This window comes from Oenanthe melanoleuca, chromosome 3 (assembly GCF_029582105.1).
Source record: "Oenanthe melanoleuca isolate GR-GAL-2019-014 chromosome 3, OMel1.0, whole genome shotgun sequence".
In the NCBI taxonomy this organism is placed as follows: Eukaryota; Metazoa; Chordata; class Aves; order Passeriformes; family Muscicapidae; genus Oenanthe; species Oenanthe melanoleuca.
Window position 1 is genome coordinate 36,278,285 of NC_079336.1, and position 22,586 is coordinate 36,300,870.

A 22,586-nucleotide genomic window follows, 5' to 3' on the forward strand; every position below is an offset into this window, starting at 1 on the left:
TAAATGAGGGTTTTAAAATGGGCTTCAAAATCTAAGTATGCTTGAGCATATGAAGTTGCTAATTTTTTACTTTTTAATATTCATAATTCTAAAGAAATTGGTTCTATTTTATATTCCAGTGCCAAGAATCATATGGTTTTGCTGTTGTTATTGTTTCTGAATGACCATCTAAACTCTAGCTTGGGAAAAAAATGGCACCTCGCTCTTCCAGTTGTAGAAAATATTTTGAAAAGATGACCCAATTATATTCAGAGACTGAACAGATGCATACAGAGGGATTAAAGAATAATTTTTATTTCAGACATTCCTGATATTGTGGGGACCCAATTAATTTCAGCTACATGATCTATGTCTGTCTGTCTAAAGCTAAAGAAGTTAAAAAAAAAAAAAAAAACAAAAAAAAAACCCAATAAATTCTCAGCTTCAGAAAAATTCTTCTTTTACTCAACTCATCTTTAAATTCCAGTTTTGCAGGCACTTCAAGATGGTGCATAGAGAAAAGAGGCATTCCAACTTGTTTAATGAAAAGCACAGAGCCCAGTCACCTTAGGCTGAGATCACAAATTCAAATTGCAACTTTTTTTTAAGTGCTATTTTATGTGGATAAAATGCAAAAAGGTCTTTTGCATGGATAGTACAAAAATCTAACTTCTTTCACACCCTCTGCCATTTGAGAAGAAAGAGGAGGAGCAGGGAAGAAAAATGCACCTTATTCTCCTCCACTAAGTAAGAACATGGCTGTGCTTACAAATGAGCCTTTCTTTTTTTATTACTTATGAAAGGTATTTCCACAACATTTACAACTGATATTTCATCTATTGAAACAGATATTTACTCTGTTAAAAAAAAAAAAAAAAATCTATGTGTGTGAAAGGCACTTTGGAAACTGTTACCATTAAAAAAACCACAAACCACAAAAACAACAGAGAGGCAGCAACTAGACCTTAGTGCTTATGAAAGGTAAAGACAATCTCCTAGTCATTTCAGAGGGGTGAGGTCAGGCCTCACCTTTATTCTTGTACGTTTGCATTGTTGATGCTGTGAAGCAAAGGGCTGGTGGAGCAGAGCACGGGTGGCTGTGTGGGGCTGTGTCACTGGCCATGGCAGCTCCCCAGCACAGCCCACGCTGGTTATCAGCACAGCACAGACACCACTTGATGGAATTGCCCACCACCAACAAGAGCTCCTGCTTTCCAGTTGTGCTCATCCACCTCTGGACCCATACACTGCCTGGCACACAAGTATAGGGTAGAAGCTGAGAAACACCACTGTCCTCCTCAAGCTGAGCCCCTGCCCAAAACCTTATCATTAGATTGCATCTCCTCACCCATCCACAGCTCCTCATAACTGACTTACCCTCTGCTTCCCTCTCCCCAGTGATACATTCCCAGGCTTCAATCTGACAGCAGGTGCTTTACACCATTCGTTTGATTTTTTTTGTTCCCCCATATGGCAAATTTTGTTTGTTACAAAATCACATATTTCGTTATTGGTAGGTTGTTCACAGCATTTTTGATCTGTTCAACAAAATGGTACATGGTTTAACTGTTCTCTTTGAGGTGATTCTTTATTAGTCATATAATCCATTTTTCTACTGATTAGGGAAGATGAGTCAGTACTAAATATTCTACCTCCTCGTACAATTGATTTTTTTCTGTGCTTTTTTCTTCCAATATCATTTTCTCCAACCGAGTTTTGCTGGCTATTTTTTATTAGTACAAATCATCTGCAGATGCGCTAGAGATTTCACACTACAGCTTCAAAGAGGTTTTCTAGAAACTCTGGAGAACAAAGCAATTTTTCAAATCTAATTCCATTTTTCTCTTCCCAGATGATGTAACTGTCAAGAAAATCACAGCCATGCAAACAACGCAATCCAAATGAACTCGGATCCATACAGACTGTGTCTGTGGAGGTCCAGAGTCTAGAGGAAAAAATTATATATTATCCTAAACAACAGAAACAGCCAAAAGGATCTGCAGTTGAAGACATCATCTCTCACAGATCAGATTAATCAGGAGCAAAAACAACTTAGTTTCAAGTAAGAATATTGGATTCAGAGTCCCTGACAGGTTTCCTCCACCAGAACAGCCAGACAGCACCAATGCCCCCAGCAAACCCACTGCTGGTGGAGCCTTCCATCAGCAGGAGAGACCCCAACCACCTCCCCACACCCCCACACCTCCCAGCTAGCTGTGTCCTTATCCCCTAATGAATCTTCTGACATTTACTCCAAAGCATATCTTGTTTTGTTCTGTTTTGTTTAAGGAAAAAAAACAAACCAAAGCCAAAACCACAAACAAACAGAAAAGTACATTAAACCAAACACTTTCAATTTATATTATTTTTGGATCACTTCCTCAGTGGCCTGCCCATGGAAAGCTAGCATTTTGCAAACTTTCAACTAAAATAAGAACAATATTCAATACCAACAGGATGAAATGAATCAATCTGTCCATGGGTTAATTCACAAAGGCAAATTTCTCTTTCACAGTCTCCTTCCAGAAATAGGAAATAAACTTCTGTAGTTCAGTATCCATTTTTGCTGGAGGAGAGGGCAGAATTGGGTCAGTTTGATGTTTCTTTTGGCATTCTACACTTTTCTTAGGATAAAGCCTGAGAAAGGGACAGACTAACAAAGCCAAGCCAGAAATGAACCGATTTACAGCAGAGTAGTAAAACAAAAATGTGACTCAATCTGGTTATTACTCAATATAACTTACAGAAGAAATGGGTCTTTGTAAAGTCTTAAACAAATTAATTTGCTTTCTTAGCAGACTTAGGGCTTGTTAAAGGCCCACTAAGGTGCCTCATTGCTTTCAGTGCTCTCTGGCTCATTGCTCTTTCCACAATGTTCAGTAGCTGCCTGTAATTCTGCATTTCAGAAATTTTCATATAACTTCACGTATTTTCAGAATGACTGTAGAATAAACTGAATATAGGATTGGGGCAGGCAGGGAGAGGGGATCAGAGTTAATCTATTTGGACAAATTAGTCCTATCAGATACCCCATTAAAATCAGTTCTAAACTAAAATTAGCCTTTTAATCATCTGAGCTATATGACTGAGCCATCATATGTCACAGACAGCACATAAATAACCAGAAGCTAATGAAATACAATGCTGTACTTCAAACAAAATCAATCACCAATTCCTTAAAATTTCATCCAGGAGCTGAGTTAATACTGAGCAAAGACAGTGAGAAATCTCTAGCTGATGAGTTTCTAAGGAAATCTGTTACTACAGGAAACATGTTCACTTCTCTAACAGGTACAAACAAACATAACTGATGGGAACAACACAATCAATAACAGAGTTTCCAAAAATACTAGGACTGTTTATCTTAACATCAGATTTGAGTGATTTCAATTAGATGCATATCTTTTCTGGTATTTCTCATCTGTGCCAGCTTGTCAGATAATTGCCTCCCGAGCAACTGTGATTATCAGGCTTTCTCAGTACAACTATTAACTCATTCTTTGACTAGAGGGAAAAAAAAAAAAAAAAAAAAAAAAGAAAAAAAAAAAAAAGTCATGCTATTTTGAGGTCTTTTTCAAAAGGACAGGAATGCATCACAGCCTGAAAGGTGTTAACTATATTACAAGCATCATTCAAACATATTTTTAACACCAATACCATGAGATAATAGAAAATTTTCTAGATTTCTGTCACCTGCTGCTGCATTTTGTACACAGAGGGGAAAAATATGGTTATGTGCAAAGTTCACTGGTTGATACAGATGAAATTTGTTATTAATGACTACTCATCCTGCATCTGCACTTTATTACCACATCATTATGCTCATCTTGCACAAGATAAACACGCATGAGCCAGAATTATAGATAATTTGCAAGAAAAATAAAGCAAATTGAATACTTTTCACCTCCAGTGTGTGATACATGATTATAACTTTCCTCGAATCAGAACCACAGGCTGCTGAGAAACAGCACAGTGCTTTAAAAAGAACCATAGTGTTTCACCCTAGAGCTGCAGCATATGTTTGACACTGGCTTTTAGACAAGAGGATCATGGATGTGTTCTGTTTTAGGAGTCTGCAGAAGGCTTGGGGACTGTCTGGATTAAATGCACTGCACAGATACGCAGATATTACCAGTATGCTGCTCTCTTAGACAAATTTCTGGCAAAGGGGAACCTGTAAGAATTATTTACCCTTCTGTAATTAAAACATCAGAATAATCATGTTTCACCATGACAGAATATTACTGGAGACAAAGGAAGACATTTACAATTGCTTGCAATAGGCCTTTCAAAATAAAAGCTGTCTGTACCTCTGAAAGTGGAATCTTTTTTTTTTTTTTCTTATATTACATATTTCCTTTCATGGAGGTATGCTGCAAAATAAAACACTATTCTTCATTTTGCTCTAAAAATGTCTGCTTTGAACTATTTAAACTACTTTAATTACTCACTGTTTTATCAGCATAAATAAATTTTGCTCACTGACCCATATATTTCTTATCTAAGTGAACCAAGCGACTTCTCCCTGACCACTTAGTGCAGGTTAGCCGGGCTTTGTGAGCAGCACATAATGATATGCAAACCAAAACCATAACTATGTCAATTTAAGGTCAGAAAGGCCTATTTGTGGTTATTATGGAAATCAGTTCAAATGCGAGGTGCCTAAACAATGCGTCTTTGCGCACTGCCTCAGCAAAAAACCACAAACAACCTGCCAACATCTGCTTTTTGAAGTGTCAGATAACATTATTTCCAGGATGACATCAAGGGCCTTCATTGGCTATGCATAAGGTCAGTGAATATTAACTTCATTTACACTTGGCTGAGAATTGGCTGGTGCCAACAATAGGGGTTTAGATCCTCTGCTGAGCAGGGTTAAAAACTGACAGAAAGCTGCCATTGAGGAAGATGGATGATCCTACTGGCTGACCCCATTCCTCCCCAAGTGTCACAGCTTCGGCCTCTCTTCTATCTCTGCAACAAAAGACCCTCTCTGAGCTTCCCAGTGGCCTTCAGCTTTATTGGCGCTAACAGGCCCAGACATTTTCATCGATCGGATTCTCTGCCTCTTAAACACAAGAGCTTGCCCTCCCTGGCTAGCCAAACCTTGGCACAGATGTCTTTTTTTGTAATTGCTTCTCTGCTGTCTGTTGGGAAGGATGCAATCGGACAGGCGAACATCATGTCAACACAGAAAATGCTTCACCATTTATCTCAGTTTCCCAATGGCATTTTAAGGAAAGTGATACCCTGCTTGCCTGGGGTGGGAGGGTTAACCCTCCAATGTCTCAAAGTGTCTGTAAATACATAATGTAATAAAATTATACTGTATTTGTCCTACACATCATTTACAAATTATGAATTTAGCTTTCCCCATCAAAATGTTAAAAATCTACATCTCTAAATGCACAGAAATCAGCTTAGTGTTGTTACTGTGCATGCTTCTACATCAGATCCTCAAGGGCCTTTTCAGTCAAGTTCAAAGTATAAATTTAAGGCTTGAATAGTTAATAATGCAAACATCTATAGAATTTCCAGTCTATTTAAATCTGAGAGCACAAGCTTAAGAAAAATCACAAAAATACACTAGGAGCTTATATGGAATATATCTATTACATGAAATGAAAACAATTATTCTAACATTTGAATGACAAAATGACTGGAGAAAGGATATCAAGAGCTGTATATAGGATACAAAGGATGTAAGAGTGCTGCAGAGAATGCTTGCAGGTTGAAGAAAAGCAAAACTGATGTTCCTTCATATTTTTTTTTCCCAAACATCTGCTACTGGACATTTGCTGGCAAAGAGTAATGGATTTGACAAGCCACTTGTTTGATCCAATACAGCAATTCCTGTCTTTCTGCATACACCATGGAAACACACAGCCTCCTATCATAATTTATATATTTTCCCAGATTCTGGGCTGTGTTGCATGTGCTCTGTGCCAGACTGATTGTTCAAAGCCACCCTTCAAGGCACTGCAGCCTGCCAGGGGACTGGCCTGCCACTGAGGTGCAATCAACAGGATTATAGCAACCCATGTTCTGCCTAACAGATTTATAGCCAGAAGTGAAGGAGCACGGATTAAATGCTCCTATTAACACTCATAGCTCAAGTTACCTTGCAGGGACTGGCACAACTCTCAGAACTAGTGATGAACTGATGGAAAAACAAACAGGCAGGAAGATAGCAAACTGATCCTTTTTACAGAGATATGGGGTTTGTATTAAACAGCATGGAATAATTCTCTCAAATATGAAGGTAAAAATAAAGAATACAGGGGAGGTCACAAAGTTGGGGGAAAAAAAATACAATCTAACCTAGCAGTTCATCCTATAGGTGAATGGAAGTAATAGCCACCAAAACTACCTCTCTGCCATGAGATGGCATGGTAAGATGGATCAAATTATTTCAATTCTCCAGTAACACTCGTAGTTATAATTGAGGGAGGGGACTGGAGTGTGTGTGTGTGTGTGTCTGAGGCAGGGGAGTCATCAAGTAAAAAGTCAAACATTTTCTGCTGGAGGAGATGGAAAAATGGCACCATTTTCAAACTAGCTGCTATAAAAAATAAATAAAAAAAATAATAAAAAAAAAGGTTTACCTCAGTCATAAAAACAGTAGAAAAGAAAACCCACTCATAATTCAGCCATAAAATAAAAAGATGTACTACAAAAAAAATATGCGTGAAAGTAGCTGAAGTGATTTTAGAAAATACTGCAATACATATATTTCTTGGAATGAGATGTTTATTGCATACAGCCTACTGCAATATAACATAATGCAATTGTGTGATTGTACACCAAGATTCATGATGACTTTTTTTTTCCACTACTGGAAGGGAATATTGTCACAGTAATGAGGAAAACACACATTTTTCATATTTGTAGTAATTCCTATTAAACAAACTGCTTTTAGCAAGGACTTCAAGACTGGGCTCTTGCTCTTTGTGTTAATAACAGATGGTTATGACATGGGGCCAATTCCTGTTTTTCTTACTTTCACAAGCAGTCCCAAGGGACTCATTATTTTTTTTTTTTTTTTTTTTTTTTTTTAATGAATAAAGCAAGCAAAATTTTACCCAAGGGAAAATAAGCAGTTTTGCAACAGAAACGTTTGTGGTGCCCTTTTCTAATGGGTAAAAAGCAGGGAGCTGTGCCTCATTGCAGGAATACCCTGCCAGCCCCAAAGAAGCACTAAGGAACCCCAGCAGCAGGTACTTGGAAGAAACAGGGAAAGAGAAAACTGGCAGACAAGGATGAAATTATAACAGCTCTCAACAGATTTCCCCAATATGCTTCAGAAACTGTTATCAGGGACAGAGATTGGCAAGGGATTCCCAGCAGCACGCTTCTTCCATCTGGAGTGGGTGGAACTGCAACGTCTCCCAAAGCTGAAAGTTATGGGGATTTTAAAGACAAGACAGATCCAATTTTTTAACCTACAGAGTCATGTAATAGAGTTTTGCCCTCATGGATAATCATAGGAAAAGGGCTCTAGTCATATGCCTTTTCAATCACCTTAATGAGCAGCCCACTGCCTCAGTTAATAAATCCAAGTCAACCATGATATATTTGGAAGCATATTAAAAAAATTAAAATTGAGAAAAATTATTAGAAATAAGTATCTGTGAAGCAGTTGCTTATCATATATTGATGACCAGGCTGTTCACTTAGAAAGGAAAGTGTCATCTCCCTGAAAGTCTCTACAGCCCATAAACCACCATACTCTTTCTTTAGCTACAACTGCCATCGCTGTATGAGCAGGTGCCACCACAAAAGGCAGGAGGAGTTCAGACACTCTTCCCACAGCACACAGCCTACTCAGCTGAGGGTAAGTGGAACTGGTGTGTGCCACACTAAGAGCTTGCTTATATCCTCCTTTATAAGGAGGTGTGAGGGTGCACTGTACTGAATCTAAATACACTACTGATTGCAGGGATGCATGCAACTGGTATCACTGCAGGTATGTAAAACTCACTTCTGAAGAGACCATAGAGATGGCAAGATTGAAAGACCTCTTCCATCCCTCTATTTCAAAGTATTATAAATGAGGGGTTGGGAATTTTCTTCTGCCTAAAGAAAAAATTGCATTAGTATATAATCATTAGGTAAGTACATACAGCATTCCAAAAAGCACATAAAAAAATATTGCTGAATGATTAAGCACCTCAATCACAAATGGCTAGAAAAATAACAGTGATATGTTATTCATATTTACCACACTAAACTGAACTTTTCTTATCTGGTGATGACAGTGCAGGAAAGTGAAGGTTTAACTTACAAATCAAGTGAGTCTAGGATACCTGGAAGGATGTCCTCCCTTCAGAAAGAAGGACAGCCCGAGCTTTTTGTGTAGGGGGAGCTGATCTGTAATGTTTCTATGTATTCAGATGACCTGAGCAGGTTGTTTGTGCATAGTCCCAGAACATGTCCATCAATCAATGTCAGCATTCTTCCAAACTCCACTCTGACTGCCAACTGACAGTTAGTTATCTCCTGAATGTTAATTAATAATGAATACCCTTGTCACTGCTTAAACACACAAAATGTCTTTAAATAGTTGAATTACAAAAGTAGGGTTTGTTTTGTGAGAACAGTTATTGCATTTTCATTTAGTCCTTGTATTAAGAAGAGAAATAAAACCCCTTACTCAGATATTGCACATCATTTGTGCTATCAGCCTGTGCTTTATTTTCTAAAAACCATTCATCTCTACTTGTCATAGAATTCTGAATCTTATCTTCTTGGATACATGATTTTTTACAACAATAATACACAATACAATGACTCTAGCTCTAAACATGACAGAAAATCTTTAAGATAAAAGATCAAAAGTAGGTATGTCATTGTCTCTTCCTATGTCACATTTGCCCAGGGAAAAGAAAAACTGTTTTAAAAAGATGTTCTTTCTCTCTCTTGTTTACCAGCATTATTCACTAGCAATTCCACTGACAAGGCTTTTTCAATAATAGGAAAGTAGAGACTTATTTTAGCTGACAAACAAGCATATACATCCTAAAGACAAAAAATTGTGCCTTTAAATCAGAAAATTAAGTGATATGCAAATAATTATAAGTGCTAAGTAAAGAGAAGAGACAGAGATCACAGACAGAAAATTCTATTCCATCTGCACAGGGTGACATGATTTTTAACCCTGCTTATGATTTTAAGCACATGATACTTTCACACTTCCCAGCATCAGACTGCAGCTGAAACCCAGCTGAGATGTCCATAGGTGAGATAATTAGGTGACAGTGTGGAGCCTAGAGATTTGCTAACAGTTAAAACAATGCCCATTTCCTTTAGTAATTATTGGAAGGACTTTATCACTACTCTCTTTTTCTATTTACTGTCAATAAAACTGATCACACTTTGAAAGTTGTCCATTTATCTGTATAACAGATAAATGTGTCCCTGCACAATCAACACAGAACAATGTCACAATTTTAATATACTCAGTAAATAATATAATGAATGTTATTTTTTTCTGAAGAGCTACTGATACAGAACAAACCTTCTCAATAAATTGAACAAAAATTAATTTCTTTACTGTGCAAATAAATTGATCAAGAAAAAAATATGTTGACATTTTGAAACATGAGAAATCAAATATCCCAGATGCAATGTCTGATTTCAGCTAAGAGGCTGTATCATGGGCCTGATCCAAGACAATAAAGTCAAGTAAGAATATCCTCTCTTAGAAAATATTCCAGTCACATCTCAAAACCATCTCTATGTAGCAATTAAAAACAAAATACCAAATACTATTTAAAAAAAAAAATCTGTTCCATACAATCTTTTTCTTTCTAGTTACATTTTCTTATTTGATGTTTTAAGACTTCAAGCAACACATTCTAACAGAAACAAGAGAAAAGATCAATACATCTCCATTTGCTTTGACATACAAACACATCACTCTCATAAGCAAAAAGAAATCAGTAGAACTGTTCTACCATTCACCTAATAAATACATACATATATACACAATGCAAATAATTAATGAAAACAACGTTATGTCAACATTTGGAAACACTAGAACTCAAATAGTCAAGATTAAATGGTTTCTATTTTATATGCATGTCTGTGTGTTTTATATATTACATATATTCATATAAACAAATATATCTATATAAAAAAGAAAGCTCATAACCTCATAAGGGATTGGAATCTGTCACTCCATATGAATGGTTCTAAGTGCTACACTATGGGAAGAACAAGTTTCAGCAGTAGCTAATAAAACCTTCTAACTGTGATTGCATGTTGGTTAAGAGACATGCCCTATTTGAAGCAAGAGATCCAAGCTCAAATTCTCCTCAGCAAGAAAAATAATTGACCTAAGCCTGGATAACATGAGTTGGATGAGATCATGTAAATAGACACACTGCCCACTCAGACCATGTCCCACAGACAAATTTTTGAACATGCAATTTGTTCCAGTATTAACAGAGCTGAGCTGTTTGGCACACAAACTACCCAACTTTTAGAAATACAATAAACTTTACTTTTAAAGCCTCAATTGCCAACATTCTTTTAGAATTTTCATAATAGCAAAGGAAGGTTTCCAATATTTTATATTGGAGATTTAACTGGTTTCTCAACACCAACTGTGAATACAAGTTGATTGATTCAAATAGGCACCACATATACTTTCATTAAATGTATCACTTCTTCTCAACATCTGCCCCAAAAAAAAAAAAAACAAATTAAAAAAAAAAAAAAAAAAAAAAAAAAAGATGGTACACTCAGGAAGTTAAACAAATACTGTTTACTGCCCACAAATTAACATTAGTTCATAAACTGAGAAATTAACGGATTTAGAGGATTGGAAGCCCCATGCCATCCCAACTTTTCAGGTCAAGTGGATCAAGTCATTAATACAAGCTCCATAAAACTCCTGAGTTTTGTTCTGGTGGTCCATCACAAGTGGATGAAGGACATCCTGCCCTCTCCTACACATGGGTTTAGACTTCCATAGGAAAATATGCACACATACACTTTGTTATAAGACTGCAAGTAAAGCATATGTATGGTGATTTGAGAAAAAATAGCTCTAGCAACTGTCAGGGGACACTTGCAGTTTAGTCACATTATGAGGACACATCCAGCAAGACCAAGAAAAGGAATGTACAGCAGGTCCCACACATGTGGCTACACGAGGCCACCACATTAGTCACCTGCCAGAAGACCTCCAAATACCACTTGACCCTCCCCCACACGAGTTTAATCCACTGTGTTCCATCCACTGTAAAGTGAACATCAGTCATACACTGCTTGATATATCATATTCACTATATGCAAGGAAAGAATAATAACAAGTTATAGCAAATAACTATGCTAGAGATTATACGTCTCACCAGTGGGAGATGTACCATCAGTGGAATTTGAGCATCCTGTTAATATTCATTTCTCTGTATACATTTATAGCAGCACAATATTAAAATTCTGAATATTCTAATAAAACATGCATTTAAATATATTTCATCAACATAGAAGTTTCAAGTTTATGTATATGCTTACACTTACCTAAAACTTTAGCACTTTCCTCAGTAGGAAAACACCAACACATGATGATACTGTCATTAAGTTAATGGGATTCTTGCCATTAAGTTCTAGGGATGGTGCCCCAGCCTGCAGTTCTACAGATAGTTTCCTCCATTAGGCATTACTTCCTTAAAATACTTATAACTTGTTCAGTGAAAAGTATAAACCTCATTTTTACACTTTCTCAGCATGTTTATTTATGGTAATACATAGTATCAGAAGATTTTTATTAAAGAAAAAAAAAAAATCAGCAGCCAGCCTGCTGTAGACTTATTCCAGCCTCTCTAAAACCTTAGTGTATTTCACTACAACAAGAAATAACTTCTGCATTTATGTATTCTAAATATGTTGTAAAATATTAACAGTAATCATGTTTCTCAATCATGTAATTCCTTTCTTTTCCCATCAATCACACACATTTGAGGTATGCACTGATATCAGATGATATTAACAATTGCAATTAATTAGACTTTTATTGGAAAAATGCTTGCTACTATTATTGCAGGAAAGCCATGTCTTGCCAAGAGACACATGTAACTAATCCAAATCATAAAAATTAAGAGGTTAAAGTATCAAATTACCCTCGGTAAAAACCCTGCTGTTTGTTAGAGATATGAGCAACTTTATCCTCCTTAAAAAAAGAAGCAGGGCCACCCAACTAAATAAAAATGTACAGGTACATGCACTGACAGGATCTGAACTCAAGAAATACAATATTTGAGCTCAATTCTTATTGCATGCAAGTTTTGTACTTGGTTGCCTTTGCTATTCTGAATTAGACTTACAAATTAGCTTGATATTAACCAAAACTTTCCAAAGAGAATGTGCATTCAAAGAGATATTTTTTCCTAAATGGAAAATCTCTTCTTAATGAAGAAAAATAGAAAGGAAAAAAGTGTTACATATTGAACAGACACTCTCCTTTTTGCTGGTGTGCTGTGTTTATTAGGGAGACTGTGAAGTCAGAAACAGTCATTAATAGAAAAATATACAAAAAATGTATACAGAGAAATGCACAAAAATTCCAGCAGGCACACACTGCTGATGTGTCTGAGAGCAAGAAATGAAACACGAGATTACCACGGTTTCTGCTGTGAACTATTAACTGGATACTATCCACTTTCACATATAACACAGATTTTTCATTAATATTAGGGGCACTGCGAGAGACAGCAGCAGCACAAAGATTAGGAAGTGCACAGGGATAAAAGCTTCTTCAAGTAAGGAGAAGTGTGTTCGTAAAAATGTCTTAAATATATTTGCTACTGCAGCTGTTTTCACAATAATACAACACTATAGAAGAAATTAGACACACCATTCTGTAAAAAAGGGGGTTTCTTTTTATGAAATTAAAAACAGGTAATGTTGACTTAAATAGTGCACCTGCCCTTTTTTTGATTCTCTTTGATGCCACAACAGTCTGTGAAGGATTAGAGTAGAAATCATCTACATATTTTTACTGTCAAGTGCTTGGCTTTTAATAAGCTCCCTGAATATACTTTTCTAATTCTTTGAAGGAAACTCCTACAAACTATTTTACTCTCAATTTGGTTCCAGCCTTAAGTTTTTTAAAAAGTAGTATTTATAGGACCTCTAGGAGAGGGAAAAAACACTATTAAGTTAAATGCATATAATTTATGTAACTTATTAAAAAGCTTCCAAAGATCCATTTCGACCTTGCAGTTATTAATTTGAACCTTTTTATTTGTTTTCAATCTAAAAAGGGTTAATCCACAGTAAACTGTGCACAGCTTATTGTTTTTAATAACTAAATTAGCATTGCAGACAGAGCAGCTGAGAAGTCAAGAAGCAAAAATTAATTTTTGCTCAATAGTTCAAGTAATAATAAGCATTATATTAACTGAAAACCTACACTAAAACTGTCTCCACAGTTTCCCAAGTGAAAACAGAAAGATATTCTTAAGGATTTAATACTGCTTAATATATAGGAACTGCTGTTGAGGAGCAAATATTTTCACAATAACAGAGGAAGTTTTGGATGCATCAAAATTCAGAAGCTAATCTAGTTAACCAAACATTTTGCCCACATAATTTCCTTTTTTTTTTTTCTGTTTCAGTATCAAACATAGATCTCACCATATGGTTGTCTCACTTCTTAAATAAAAAACTCAAATTCAGTCCTTTACTTAAGGTTCCTTATTTTTCAAAGAATAATTTATACTTTGAACTGCAGCTTTCTTGAACAACTTTCAACAGTTTTTCACCATAGAGATAAGAGACTATTTACCTAATTATTAACATGTTCTTCTCTTTTCTGTGATCAGTCCTTCCAATAAACTTTCAGTTTCTCTGGAACCTACTAACTCTCTTTTTTCAGTTCCTGAAACCTTGTTTTCTGGGTGAGTTTTGTTTATCTTTTCCTTAGAAAGCTAATAGTCACACTTAAGAGAATGTATATACACTTAGGATACTCCTTATGAGGATTATAAGTGACTTCTCCCATTTGTACTCAGAGATGAAAGACTACTTAAATTTATTTTTAGTAGCTGAATTCTGAGAGCTTAACAGAAACCCTGGACAAAAAGAAAAACCAGACCAAAACAAACCATAAAAATCTCTCACAGTTTCCAAGTAAGCAGCTTCTTTTACATGTAGGAAAACTTTTTTACACTTACAAACACAGCAAACTTAGAAAATTACAGCAAAGCCATTAGACACCTATTGCACCCTTCACAAAAGATTTCTGAGCATGGAAGTTTGTTTCATAAGCAAAATGTATGGTTTTGGGCAGCAGGCTTGACAGGATGAGATTCCATTTCTAAATACCAACTAAAGCTTCACTTAGAACAAACAGCAGATAGACTTTATGGCTATGGAGTTAATGGCCCAGCTGTTGAGCAACTGTAGCTAATTCAGCAGTGGCATCCCAGACCCCTAAAACAGACAGTTTTAGTGCTTCCCCTGCAACTAAAGGAGATATTACTAAAATTCTCTTTGATTTCATTGCTGGATTTGTTTTCATTTCAAAATCTGTGCACAGCAGTGGATCTGACCCAAAAAAACCCTAAACAACAACAATAACCATGCACCAAATTTAGTTTAAGAAATTGGTATTCATCAAACCTGAAGTAAAATGTAAAACTCCAATTAAATCCTGGAGGCAGCAGAAGCTGGGAAGAGGGGCAAGGCTGGAGGGCAGAGGAGAAGAGAGGCAGGAGAGGGAAAGGGCTCTACATTCAACCACATTGTCCAAAAACTCCACTTCTAGGATCTGATTGCCCATTTCATGTGCAATTTCACCTCTTTCAGCTCTTCTGGAGCAAAACTTCTAGTTTATTGGAAGCTAAATCTGTCAGTAGCTCTGCAGGTAATTCATTTTAGGGATCACTCTGATGGCATTATCAATGAAAACTAGATGGCTTTGACTGCCTTCATCACTTATCACTTTGACTTCTCATCATTTTACTTCCCTCATATTTTTAGGTTACATTTGGGAGAGGATGCTGTATCACCAAAACTATGAGAGCCTACAATCATACTAATTCAGATACTTCAGGCAAAGCAACCCTACAAAAAAATCAATTGTATCAAAAGACAACAGGAATAGACCTGGAACAGACTTTTATGAAGCAGGAAGGCATCAGTTTGTTTCAGCCCTGACCACTGAGACCACCAGCCATTTCGTGTTACTTTATTTGGAAACCACTTTCAAAGAGATCATGTTTAACAGTGGACATAGCTCCTTTCCCTTTCTATTCTCTGTGCTTTCACATCCAGAAAGCTGAAGAATATGAACAAAGTAGTTCAAAGAAATCCAAATTACTTAGAGACTAATAAATTTGTAAAAATCATCCTCTTTATGAACACTAGATTGTTTTGAAAGGAAGATATAGCAAGAAAATATATCTTTCCACAACACCTCCCTGACAAGAAGGAAGTCAGAAGACTACAGGGTGAATGATAGCCAAAGCATTCAACTTTTTATAAATTCCAAGGGAGCTTAAAGCAGAAATCAGAGCTCTCCATTTCATGGTAGAAACACCATCAGTGCTTCTTGACCATCTAGCTAGAAGGTCCTACTGCCACTTTAAAGTATCTAGTTTATTTTCCTGAACCCTGCTAGGATCCTTTGCAAAGATACCTACCTTTTAAACTTTTTTTTTTTTTTTTTTTAATCAAATAGTTCATATTCAGCTGTATGTGGTGTCTGATATCAGATCCCACTGACCTTTCTTTAAAAAAGGAACAGAAAAGTTATTTAATATGTTAGGGAATAAAAAGAGAAGGAGATAGATGCTCTGCTGTTGAACTTCTGTGGGCTTCTGAAAAAATGACAAGACTCAGTGACACAGAGATACCCTCATTCTCTGCTCAGGTTCAATTAGCTGAAACTAATTACATTCTCTTCCCTAGAGTAATTTTGGAAGCAAATGGAAGAAAGGTAACTCTTCTTCAAAAAAGACAGTGTTTAAAATCTTGATGATTTAAATGCCATTGAAATGTTTTCTACCATTTTCCCCATCTCCAAAAAGCAAAAAATTTTCAAGTTGAAAATGCAGGAATGTCAGCATAGGTTACTCAGATCCCAAGTCACCCACAGCTTCTGTGGCACACTCCCTGAGCTGGACTCTACACCCAATTCACAATATGTGCAACTTGGGCTTTTGGGAAGCATAGTAATATGTGTTTTAATGACAACTTATTCACATTCCCATCTTAATTATTTGTCCTCTATTAATAAATGTGTGGCACATCAGCTCCTAAATGGAGTAACATTAAAAAACAAAACACACAAGAAAGAAAACAAATAAAAAAAAAAAAAAAAAAAAAAAAAAAACCAAAAAAAAACCCACAACCACACATACTTTACCACAAATACTCTACACATAAGGGAAATTCAGTTTCTGGATCTGTTATAAAGTAATATCTCACAAAGTGAAGAGATAAAAAGTTTGTCCCAAGAAGGAAAAGAGAAGAGACAAGGAACAGATGCAGCTTGCTCTTTGGCACACTGTATAGCACTTGACAAAGTCTGGAAAGAAAAGCCTGTAGCTCCCTTTTTACCTCACCAAGATAAAATGTGCAAAATGCTATAATTCCATCCTCACTTGGAGGCCAATAAAACAATTGTTAATGCATACAGTATTATAAAATGTTTAACAGTAAAATGCACCCATTTGGCTTTCCCTAGGAATTTGAAATCTTGGACTTGGTGCCCAGTGATCTCTGTAATTTCTCAGTTCAGTAATAGTAAGAGAAGCTTCCTACCTTTTGAAATATCACTCCACTGCTCTGATTGAATAAATTTAATTCTTTCTCTGTCCACCCCCAACTAACATGAAACAGATGGAAAATACATTATACTTGAAACTCTCATAGAATTATTTTCACCTTCAAATATCACTCACTGATCACAGTGTACTCCTTTACATGCATACCATATCAAATGAAGTCCAAGTTAGACCTATTGGGGTCCACTACAGTCACTGAGAAGTCCACTGGGTTTTGTGGAAGGGGTGTTTTTTTTTGGTTGGTTGGATGTTTCTGTTTTTTTCCAGAGCAGATGCAATTCATAATGTTAAAAGAACTAAATATGTCCAAGTACCTTTCTGGTACAGCTGCTAGGTACCCTTCAACATAATCCTTTAAATTGTACAATTTCCACACCTAAGCCTAGTGCTACACATCAGCAGACCTAAAATCAACACTAAGGAAATAGTCTCAAACAACAGTTTGCAAAACAATCTGCAATTGAAAGTTCAGAAGCTCACATCGTTTTCTCATATTTGTTTCACACAGCTTTAAGATTTTGCTTTAAATCGCATTTGTGAGCTCTCTGAAGTTTGGCTCTCTTATGTATGTGTTAGACCACTGAAGTTGCAAGGATTCTTTGGCACTCATATAGTGAGAAGTAATGGGTGTACATCCAAAAGGAAAAAAAAAATTAACTCTGTTTGAAAGATCAAGCAATGAAGAGGGAACACAGGGGACCTTATTTTCCAGATTATGTGTTTCACCACTCATGATTGTTTTTTTTCTTATCCTTCCTAGCACTACAAGTTACTTACATTCATTAAAAAAAAAAAAAAAAAAAAAAAAATAAATAAAAAATGCATCCAGTGCAGAGCTGTGTATAAATCAAAATTCAATTGTTTTAGTATCTGCACTCAATAAATTTCACAAACAGGAGAGGAGGTGTATGCAAAAGGAACACATTAGTCAATCACAGACAGCCAATCAAACTAGCGTAACACAAATGAAAATCCCTGCTGAGTTACAGGCTGAAGAGATATTTGGAACTACAGCGTGGCCATCTACTCCTACCTTTGCTACCACACAGCCAGATAAGGTATTATTCTGTATTTTTAAAGGATCCTACTCTGTTAATGCAGCAGAGCTTCAGCAAGTGCGAGAGAAGAATCACAGACGTCTGCCCATCCTGACAGAGCACAACACTCTCACCCTGAGTAGTCCCGAAGAAGCCACACAGCATGCCAGGTACAAAGAATTTGCAGAAGTCATCCCCCAGACAAGGCTATAAAAGCCCCAGGTTAAGGAAGCACAACACCAACTTACTTCCACTTGATCTGTTACACAGCTCGACAGTGACAGATAGCCAGCTGCATTAGTGTCAATGCTCAGATAAGTTTCTCTCAGTATCTGTCACAAAAAACAGACACTGTATCAGTGTGCCAGCTGCACTACCGGTCGCTACATAGTTGGTCATAGTTAATAGCATCCTCCTCCAATGCTACAATTACAATTACAAGCGTGTGCCGCAGCCACCCAGATGGGTCTGACTCAACGAGTGTCTGCCGACCACCTCTTCCCTCTCAAGCACATTAGCCTGACTCAAAATGGGGCCAGAGTTTGTTTTGAAACTCTTAACAGGATCACTGAAAGAAAAGAGGAAAAATGCCATAAATGATCCTCTGGACTGCTTCCAGGGTAGCATGTTCTCCTAGCGATTGCTTTGGAAGCAAGCCAGAAATGGGAAGTGTTCTTGCAAATGAGCACGCCACCAGGCTCAAGTACAAGTTATCATTTAATTCTTTTGTCAACATCAGCACGGTTAGAAATTAAGAAGCCTGTTTAATAAACAGGTTACTTGAATTCCAGTCACCAAACATCAATTTCTTCTCTATCCATCCCTGCCGTGCTCACTCAGCTCCTGTACCCCACCCTCTTCCTAACATACACTGGGGGGGGTTTTTTGGATATTTTCTCTCCCTTATTGAAAGTCAAATAAAATTAGTATATTAATTACATCAATGATAAGTAGGTCTGTAATCAAGAGCAAGTTAACTAAAAAAAGGAAAAAAAAAAATTAGTCACTCAGAAAAAGAAATACTAAAACCTCAACACAGACTTCTAGGGGACACAGCACTTAATATTTTTAACAGACCTCTAATACAGTCTCCTGAACATACAGTTTTGTTGGGGCAGTTTTTCACATTACAATTACTCCTAATGAGATCACCCTCTGCAGTGTTTAAGACTTCATCCCTTCCCAACAGAACAATGAAAGATTTGTGTGGAGCTACAAAGGCCTCAGATCAATTCCACTCACTTCACCATCTACTGAATTTCCTCATAAAAACTCGTCAAAAGCAGAACTGTGTTTTTTCATGAGGACAAGCTATTAATAAAGAGACACATTTACTTTTTTTTTAGGATGTCCCAAATCCACTACAGTTTTTGAAGTCCTAATCAGACTGAGGGACCTCAGACTCAGTGAGTGCTGACAGCTTTGTTTTTGAAATTACACACATTTCTCTTCTTCATAGATTTGTGTGGTTTTTTCCACTTTTTCACTTACAGTATTTCTCATCAACAAATGTCTGCCTATCTTGCAATAAAAATATGGTGGTATGTAACTCCTTGTGTTATCTTGTGATAAAAATGATAGCTCTTGTATTAAATTTACATGAAAATACTTCTTTTCAAACAAACTCCAGATTCTTTTGCTCTTACTGGAAATAAAGACAATAAAATATTATTTCTCATGCTAAGTAGAAATATCTTATGCCTGTAGCCCCAGTGACATCATTGCTAAGGGCAAGTATAATTCTAAGAACATGGTTAACTGAATTAGTCTTGAATCAGGAAATACAACTCAGTAGACTGATCTGCTAGTATTTTAAAATAATCACCATGATCCCACTGCAAGCCAAAAGTTTAGAGTTAGTTTTGTGCAAAAATATTGAAAGGATATCATACTTTGTTCTGAAAATTCAATACTTTGAAGTATCTGTCTTGCATTTAGAATTTTTACACACTTGACACAAATCTCTAGCTCAGTTTTGATCTTTTGTGTATTCTTCCCACTGCTAACCACACCCCATTCTGTTTAGTACATCCATTTTAGTTTCCTTATAATCTGTCAGAGATCATGTGAAAGAACAAACTGTTTACCTACTCATACCTGACATTATTAATACAATGTGCTGAGATAAGTATGACTTACTCAGCCTTACTGAAGGGTACAAGAAACAGCACATTAATCAGTTCATAATGTTAGTCCTGAACCTATCTCTATACTTCTTACGATTTCAACTTTTTTTCTTTAAATTTAAAAGTGCATTGTGCAACCACTGACTTTCATAATCAGAACGACTGACTGATTTAGATTAACCAGTGTGAACTTCACAGATTGAGGATCTGAAAACTTTACAAGCAGAGTGATGATGCATTTCTCTTAAAAAAAAAAAAAAAAGGAAACAAAAGAAAAATCTGGTAGAACACGACCCCCAATTTGTGTGTTTACTTACGTTCACACGTGTCTCCTTTCTGCTGGAATCCTGCTTTGCAGATACACTTTCCAATAGGCACTAACCATTCTCCCTCCGCGCTACAGTGCATCTTCGGCGAGTTCTCCGCCTCCTCCTCCGCGCTGCTGACACAAGTTCCTCGCACTTCAACTAGAGAGGAAAACTCTGAGCCAGTCACTGTGTCGGGAAAAATAGCTAAGTTCTCAATGATGGACCAGCACTTCTTGTAGTAGACTTTGACAGAGACCAAAGCAATGCAGGCCCCTACGTCCTGAAACGCAAGATAGAATCCTTTTTTGGACAAAGGTCCAATTTCTCTCACCTCTGTGTTAAGTTTCATTTTTCTCTCCCCAAGATCACCCTGGGTAAAACTTTCATCTGCTGCAATAGTGTCTATTTTTACATATTGGTTTTCTCGGATATTCCTGCCAGTGTCGTAGTCTGTTTCATAGTAATACAAGTTAAAAGTTTCTTTACAAGTCCCCAGAACTCCAGGAAGACTGTTACAATCCCTTAGAGTGAATTTCAGTTCTACAAAAATCCTTTGTGCATTGCTTTTTGCAATCCAGTTAGTCCGAAGCCAGTTGTTTTGGTTTGATTCCATCACCTGGCATACCTGGTATGTTCGTATAGGAGTGTAGTTTTCATCCAGTCCACTAATTTCTTCCCACTAAAATGATAACAAACAGTTAGTAATAAACAAGAAGTATGTCACCAGATATAACTACTAAGTATTTTTAAAAGCTTCACAAAACTCATGTCTCCCTTTTTTTTTTTACACTAAGTTATTATTAAAAATACTGTTGAGCACCTAAATGAAAATACACATTAATGCAGGAGTAAGCTCTCTCTCCCTTCATGTCTTTTCCACATACAGCTTCCAAAAATCATTGTCATATCATGGGCACACTTGCAAAGGGGCAGCTTCAGAAAAGGCTGTTTAGCATACCCATTTCTGGTTTCACCCTGAGCTCACACACATTTCTTTAAGGTCACAGTGGTTTTGAGCGAGCAAAGACCAAAAGGAGGGAGGCAGCTTGTCTTCCAAAGAAGCCTAACATCAGTGAAGTCTTAGAAACTGAAATTGCTTAGCATTAGAGTACATAAATCTTGTGCCTGTAAAGCTTCCAATGAAACTTGCAGCTGTATAGAAAGCAGGGGATTGGGTCCTGAAACTCATGAGACAGATGATTCCCACCCCTATATGACTGAAGTGGCATAGAAAAAGGGCAAGAAAAATTAAAAATCTGAAAGCAAGAAGACATTTTAGTTTTTGCCGTTCTTTCAATCTGCCTTCTGTTTTATTTACAAACTGAAAGGTTAAGTAGCAGCTCCTCCTCACCTCACCTTTTGTCCAGTGGTTGCACCCGCATTAGAAGGGGTAAACTTCATTTAGCTGGGAGTTCAAATTAACCATGAGACTACATACAGAATTAAAAACAACCCATATGACTGAAAGCTCGCTGGTTCAAAGCCTGAGTTCTGTCGATGCTCTCTCTTTAGGTTACCAACTGTGTAATGAGCTGGTAAGCCTTTAACACCCCCAGAGTCTTTAACAGCCTTTGGTAGCGTGGGAATTTGCACCTCCAGCAATGGCAAACCTTCCACTGGAATCACCCAGGCAGATCTGCCCAGGTGCAACCAAACAATCCTTGTCTCCCACCTTTTTCACGTTTCTTGTAACATTTCAGTGCCTGCAGAAGCTGCAGCTGTAATAAATTAGAGAAGGGGGTGAGCTATCGTCACCCCAGGATTCAGGCAACCATGGCTTCTCTGGATGGCACTTAGCCCTCTGGCCCTGTGTCAATAATGCACTTAAGCTCATGCTTAAGATCAGTGACTGTACTTATGAGCTCAATGGTAAGCACATGCTTAAGTGCTTTGTGGGACTCATATAGTCGGCACCTCTGCAGGATAGAGCATCCACTGACATTCCTCCCACCACAACCAAGCATGGAAGGCATTGCTTTCCCAGATCAGGAGCCACACAGCGCACATTACTCTGCAAGCCTCTCTGACAGCAAATGAGAGCATTTTAATGTTGTTGTCTGTTTCAGGAAAAAAGCAGATGTGGCTGAATTGATGCTGGAAGTTATCCCCACAAAATATATCACAGCTGCAGATGCTGAAATGCACAGAAGTTGTAAATATCAAAGCGCATTTCAAGGACCTACAGTTAATATAGATGAGATATATACAGTATTATATATGCATATGGTATTAAATGAGCATTATTAAATGCTCATGGAGTTAACTGAAGTGATTGCATATGGAACTGTATTAACCTCTGAACAAAAGAAAGTCTATCTTCATAACAGATTTCTTAGAGCT

The 22,586-nt window shown here is 37.0% G+C and overlaps 1 protein-coding gene across 6 annotated transcripts in view; it reads right to left on the minus strand.

Moving 5' to 3' along the window:
- The window catches only part of EPHA7 (EPH receptor A7), a 163,816-nt gene that overhangs the window by 134,390 nt on the left and 6,840 nt on the right, over positions 1-22,586 (minus strand). For all 6 annotated transcript variants that reach the window (XM_056487912.1, XM_056487911.1, XM_056487914.1 and 3 more), the window contains exon 3: positions 20,256-20,925. In XM_056487912.1, coding sequence (XP_056343887.1) covers positions 20,256-20,925 — 670 coding nt within the window. The remainder of the gene's footprint in view (positions 1-20,255; positions 20,926-22,586) is intronic.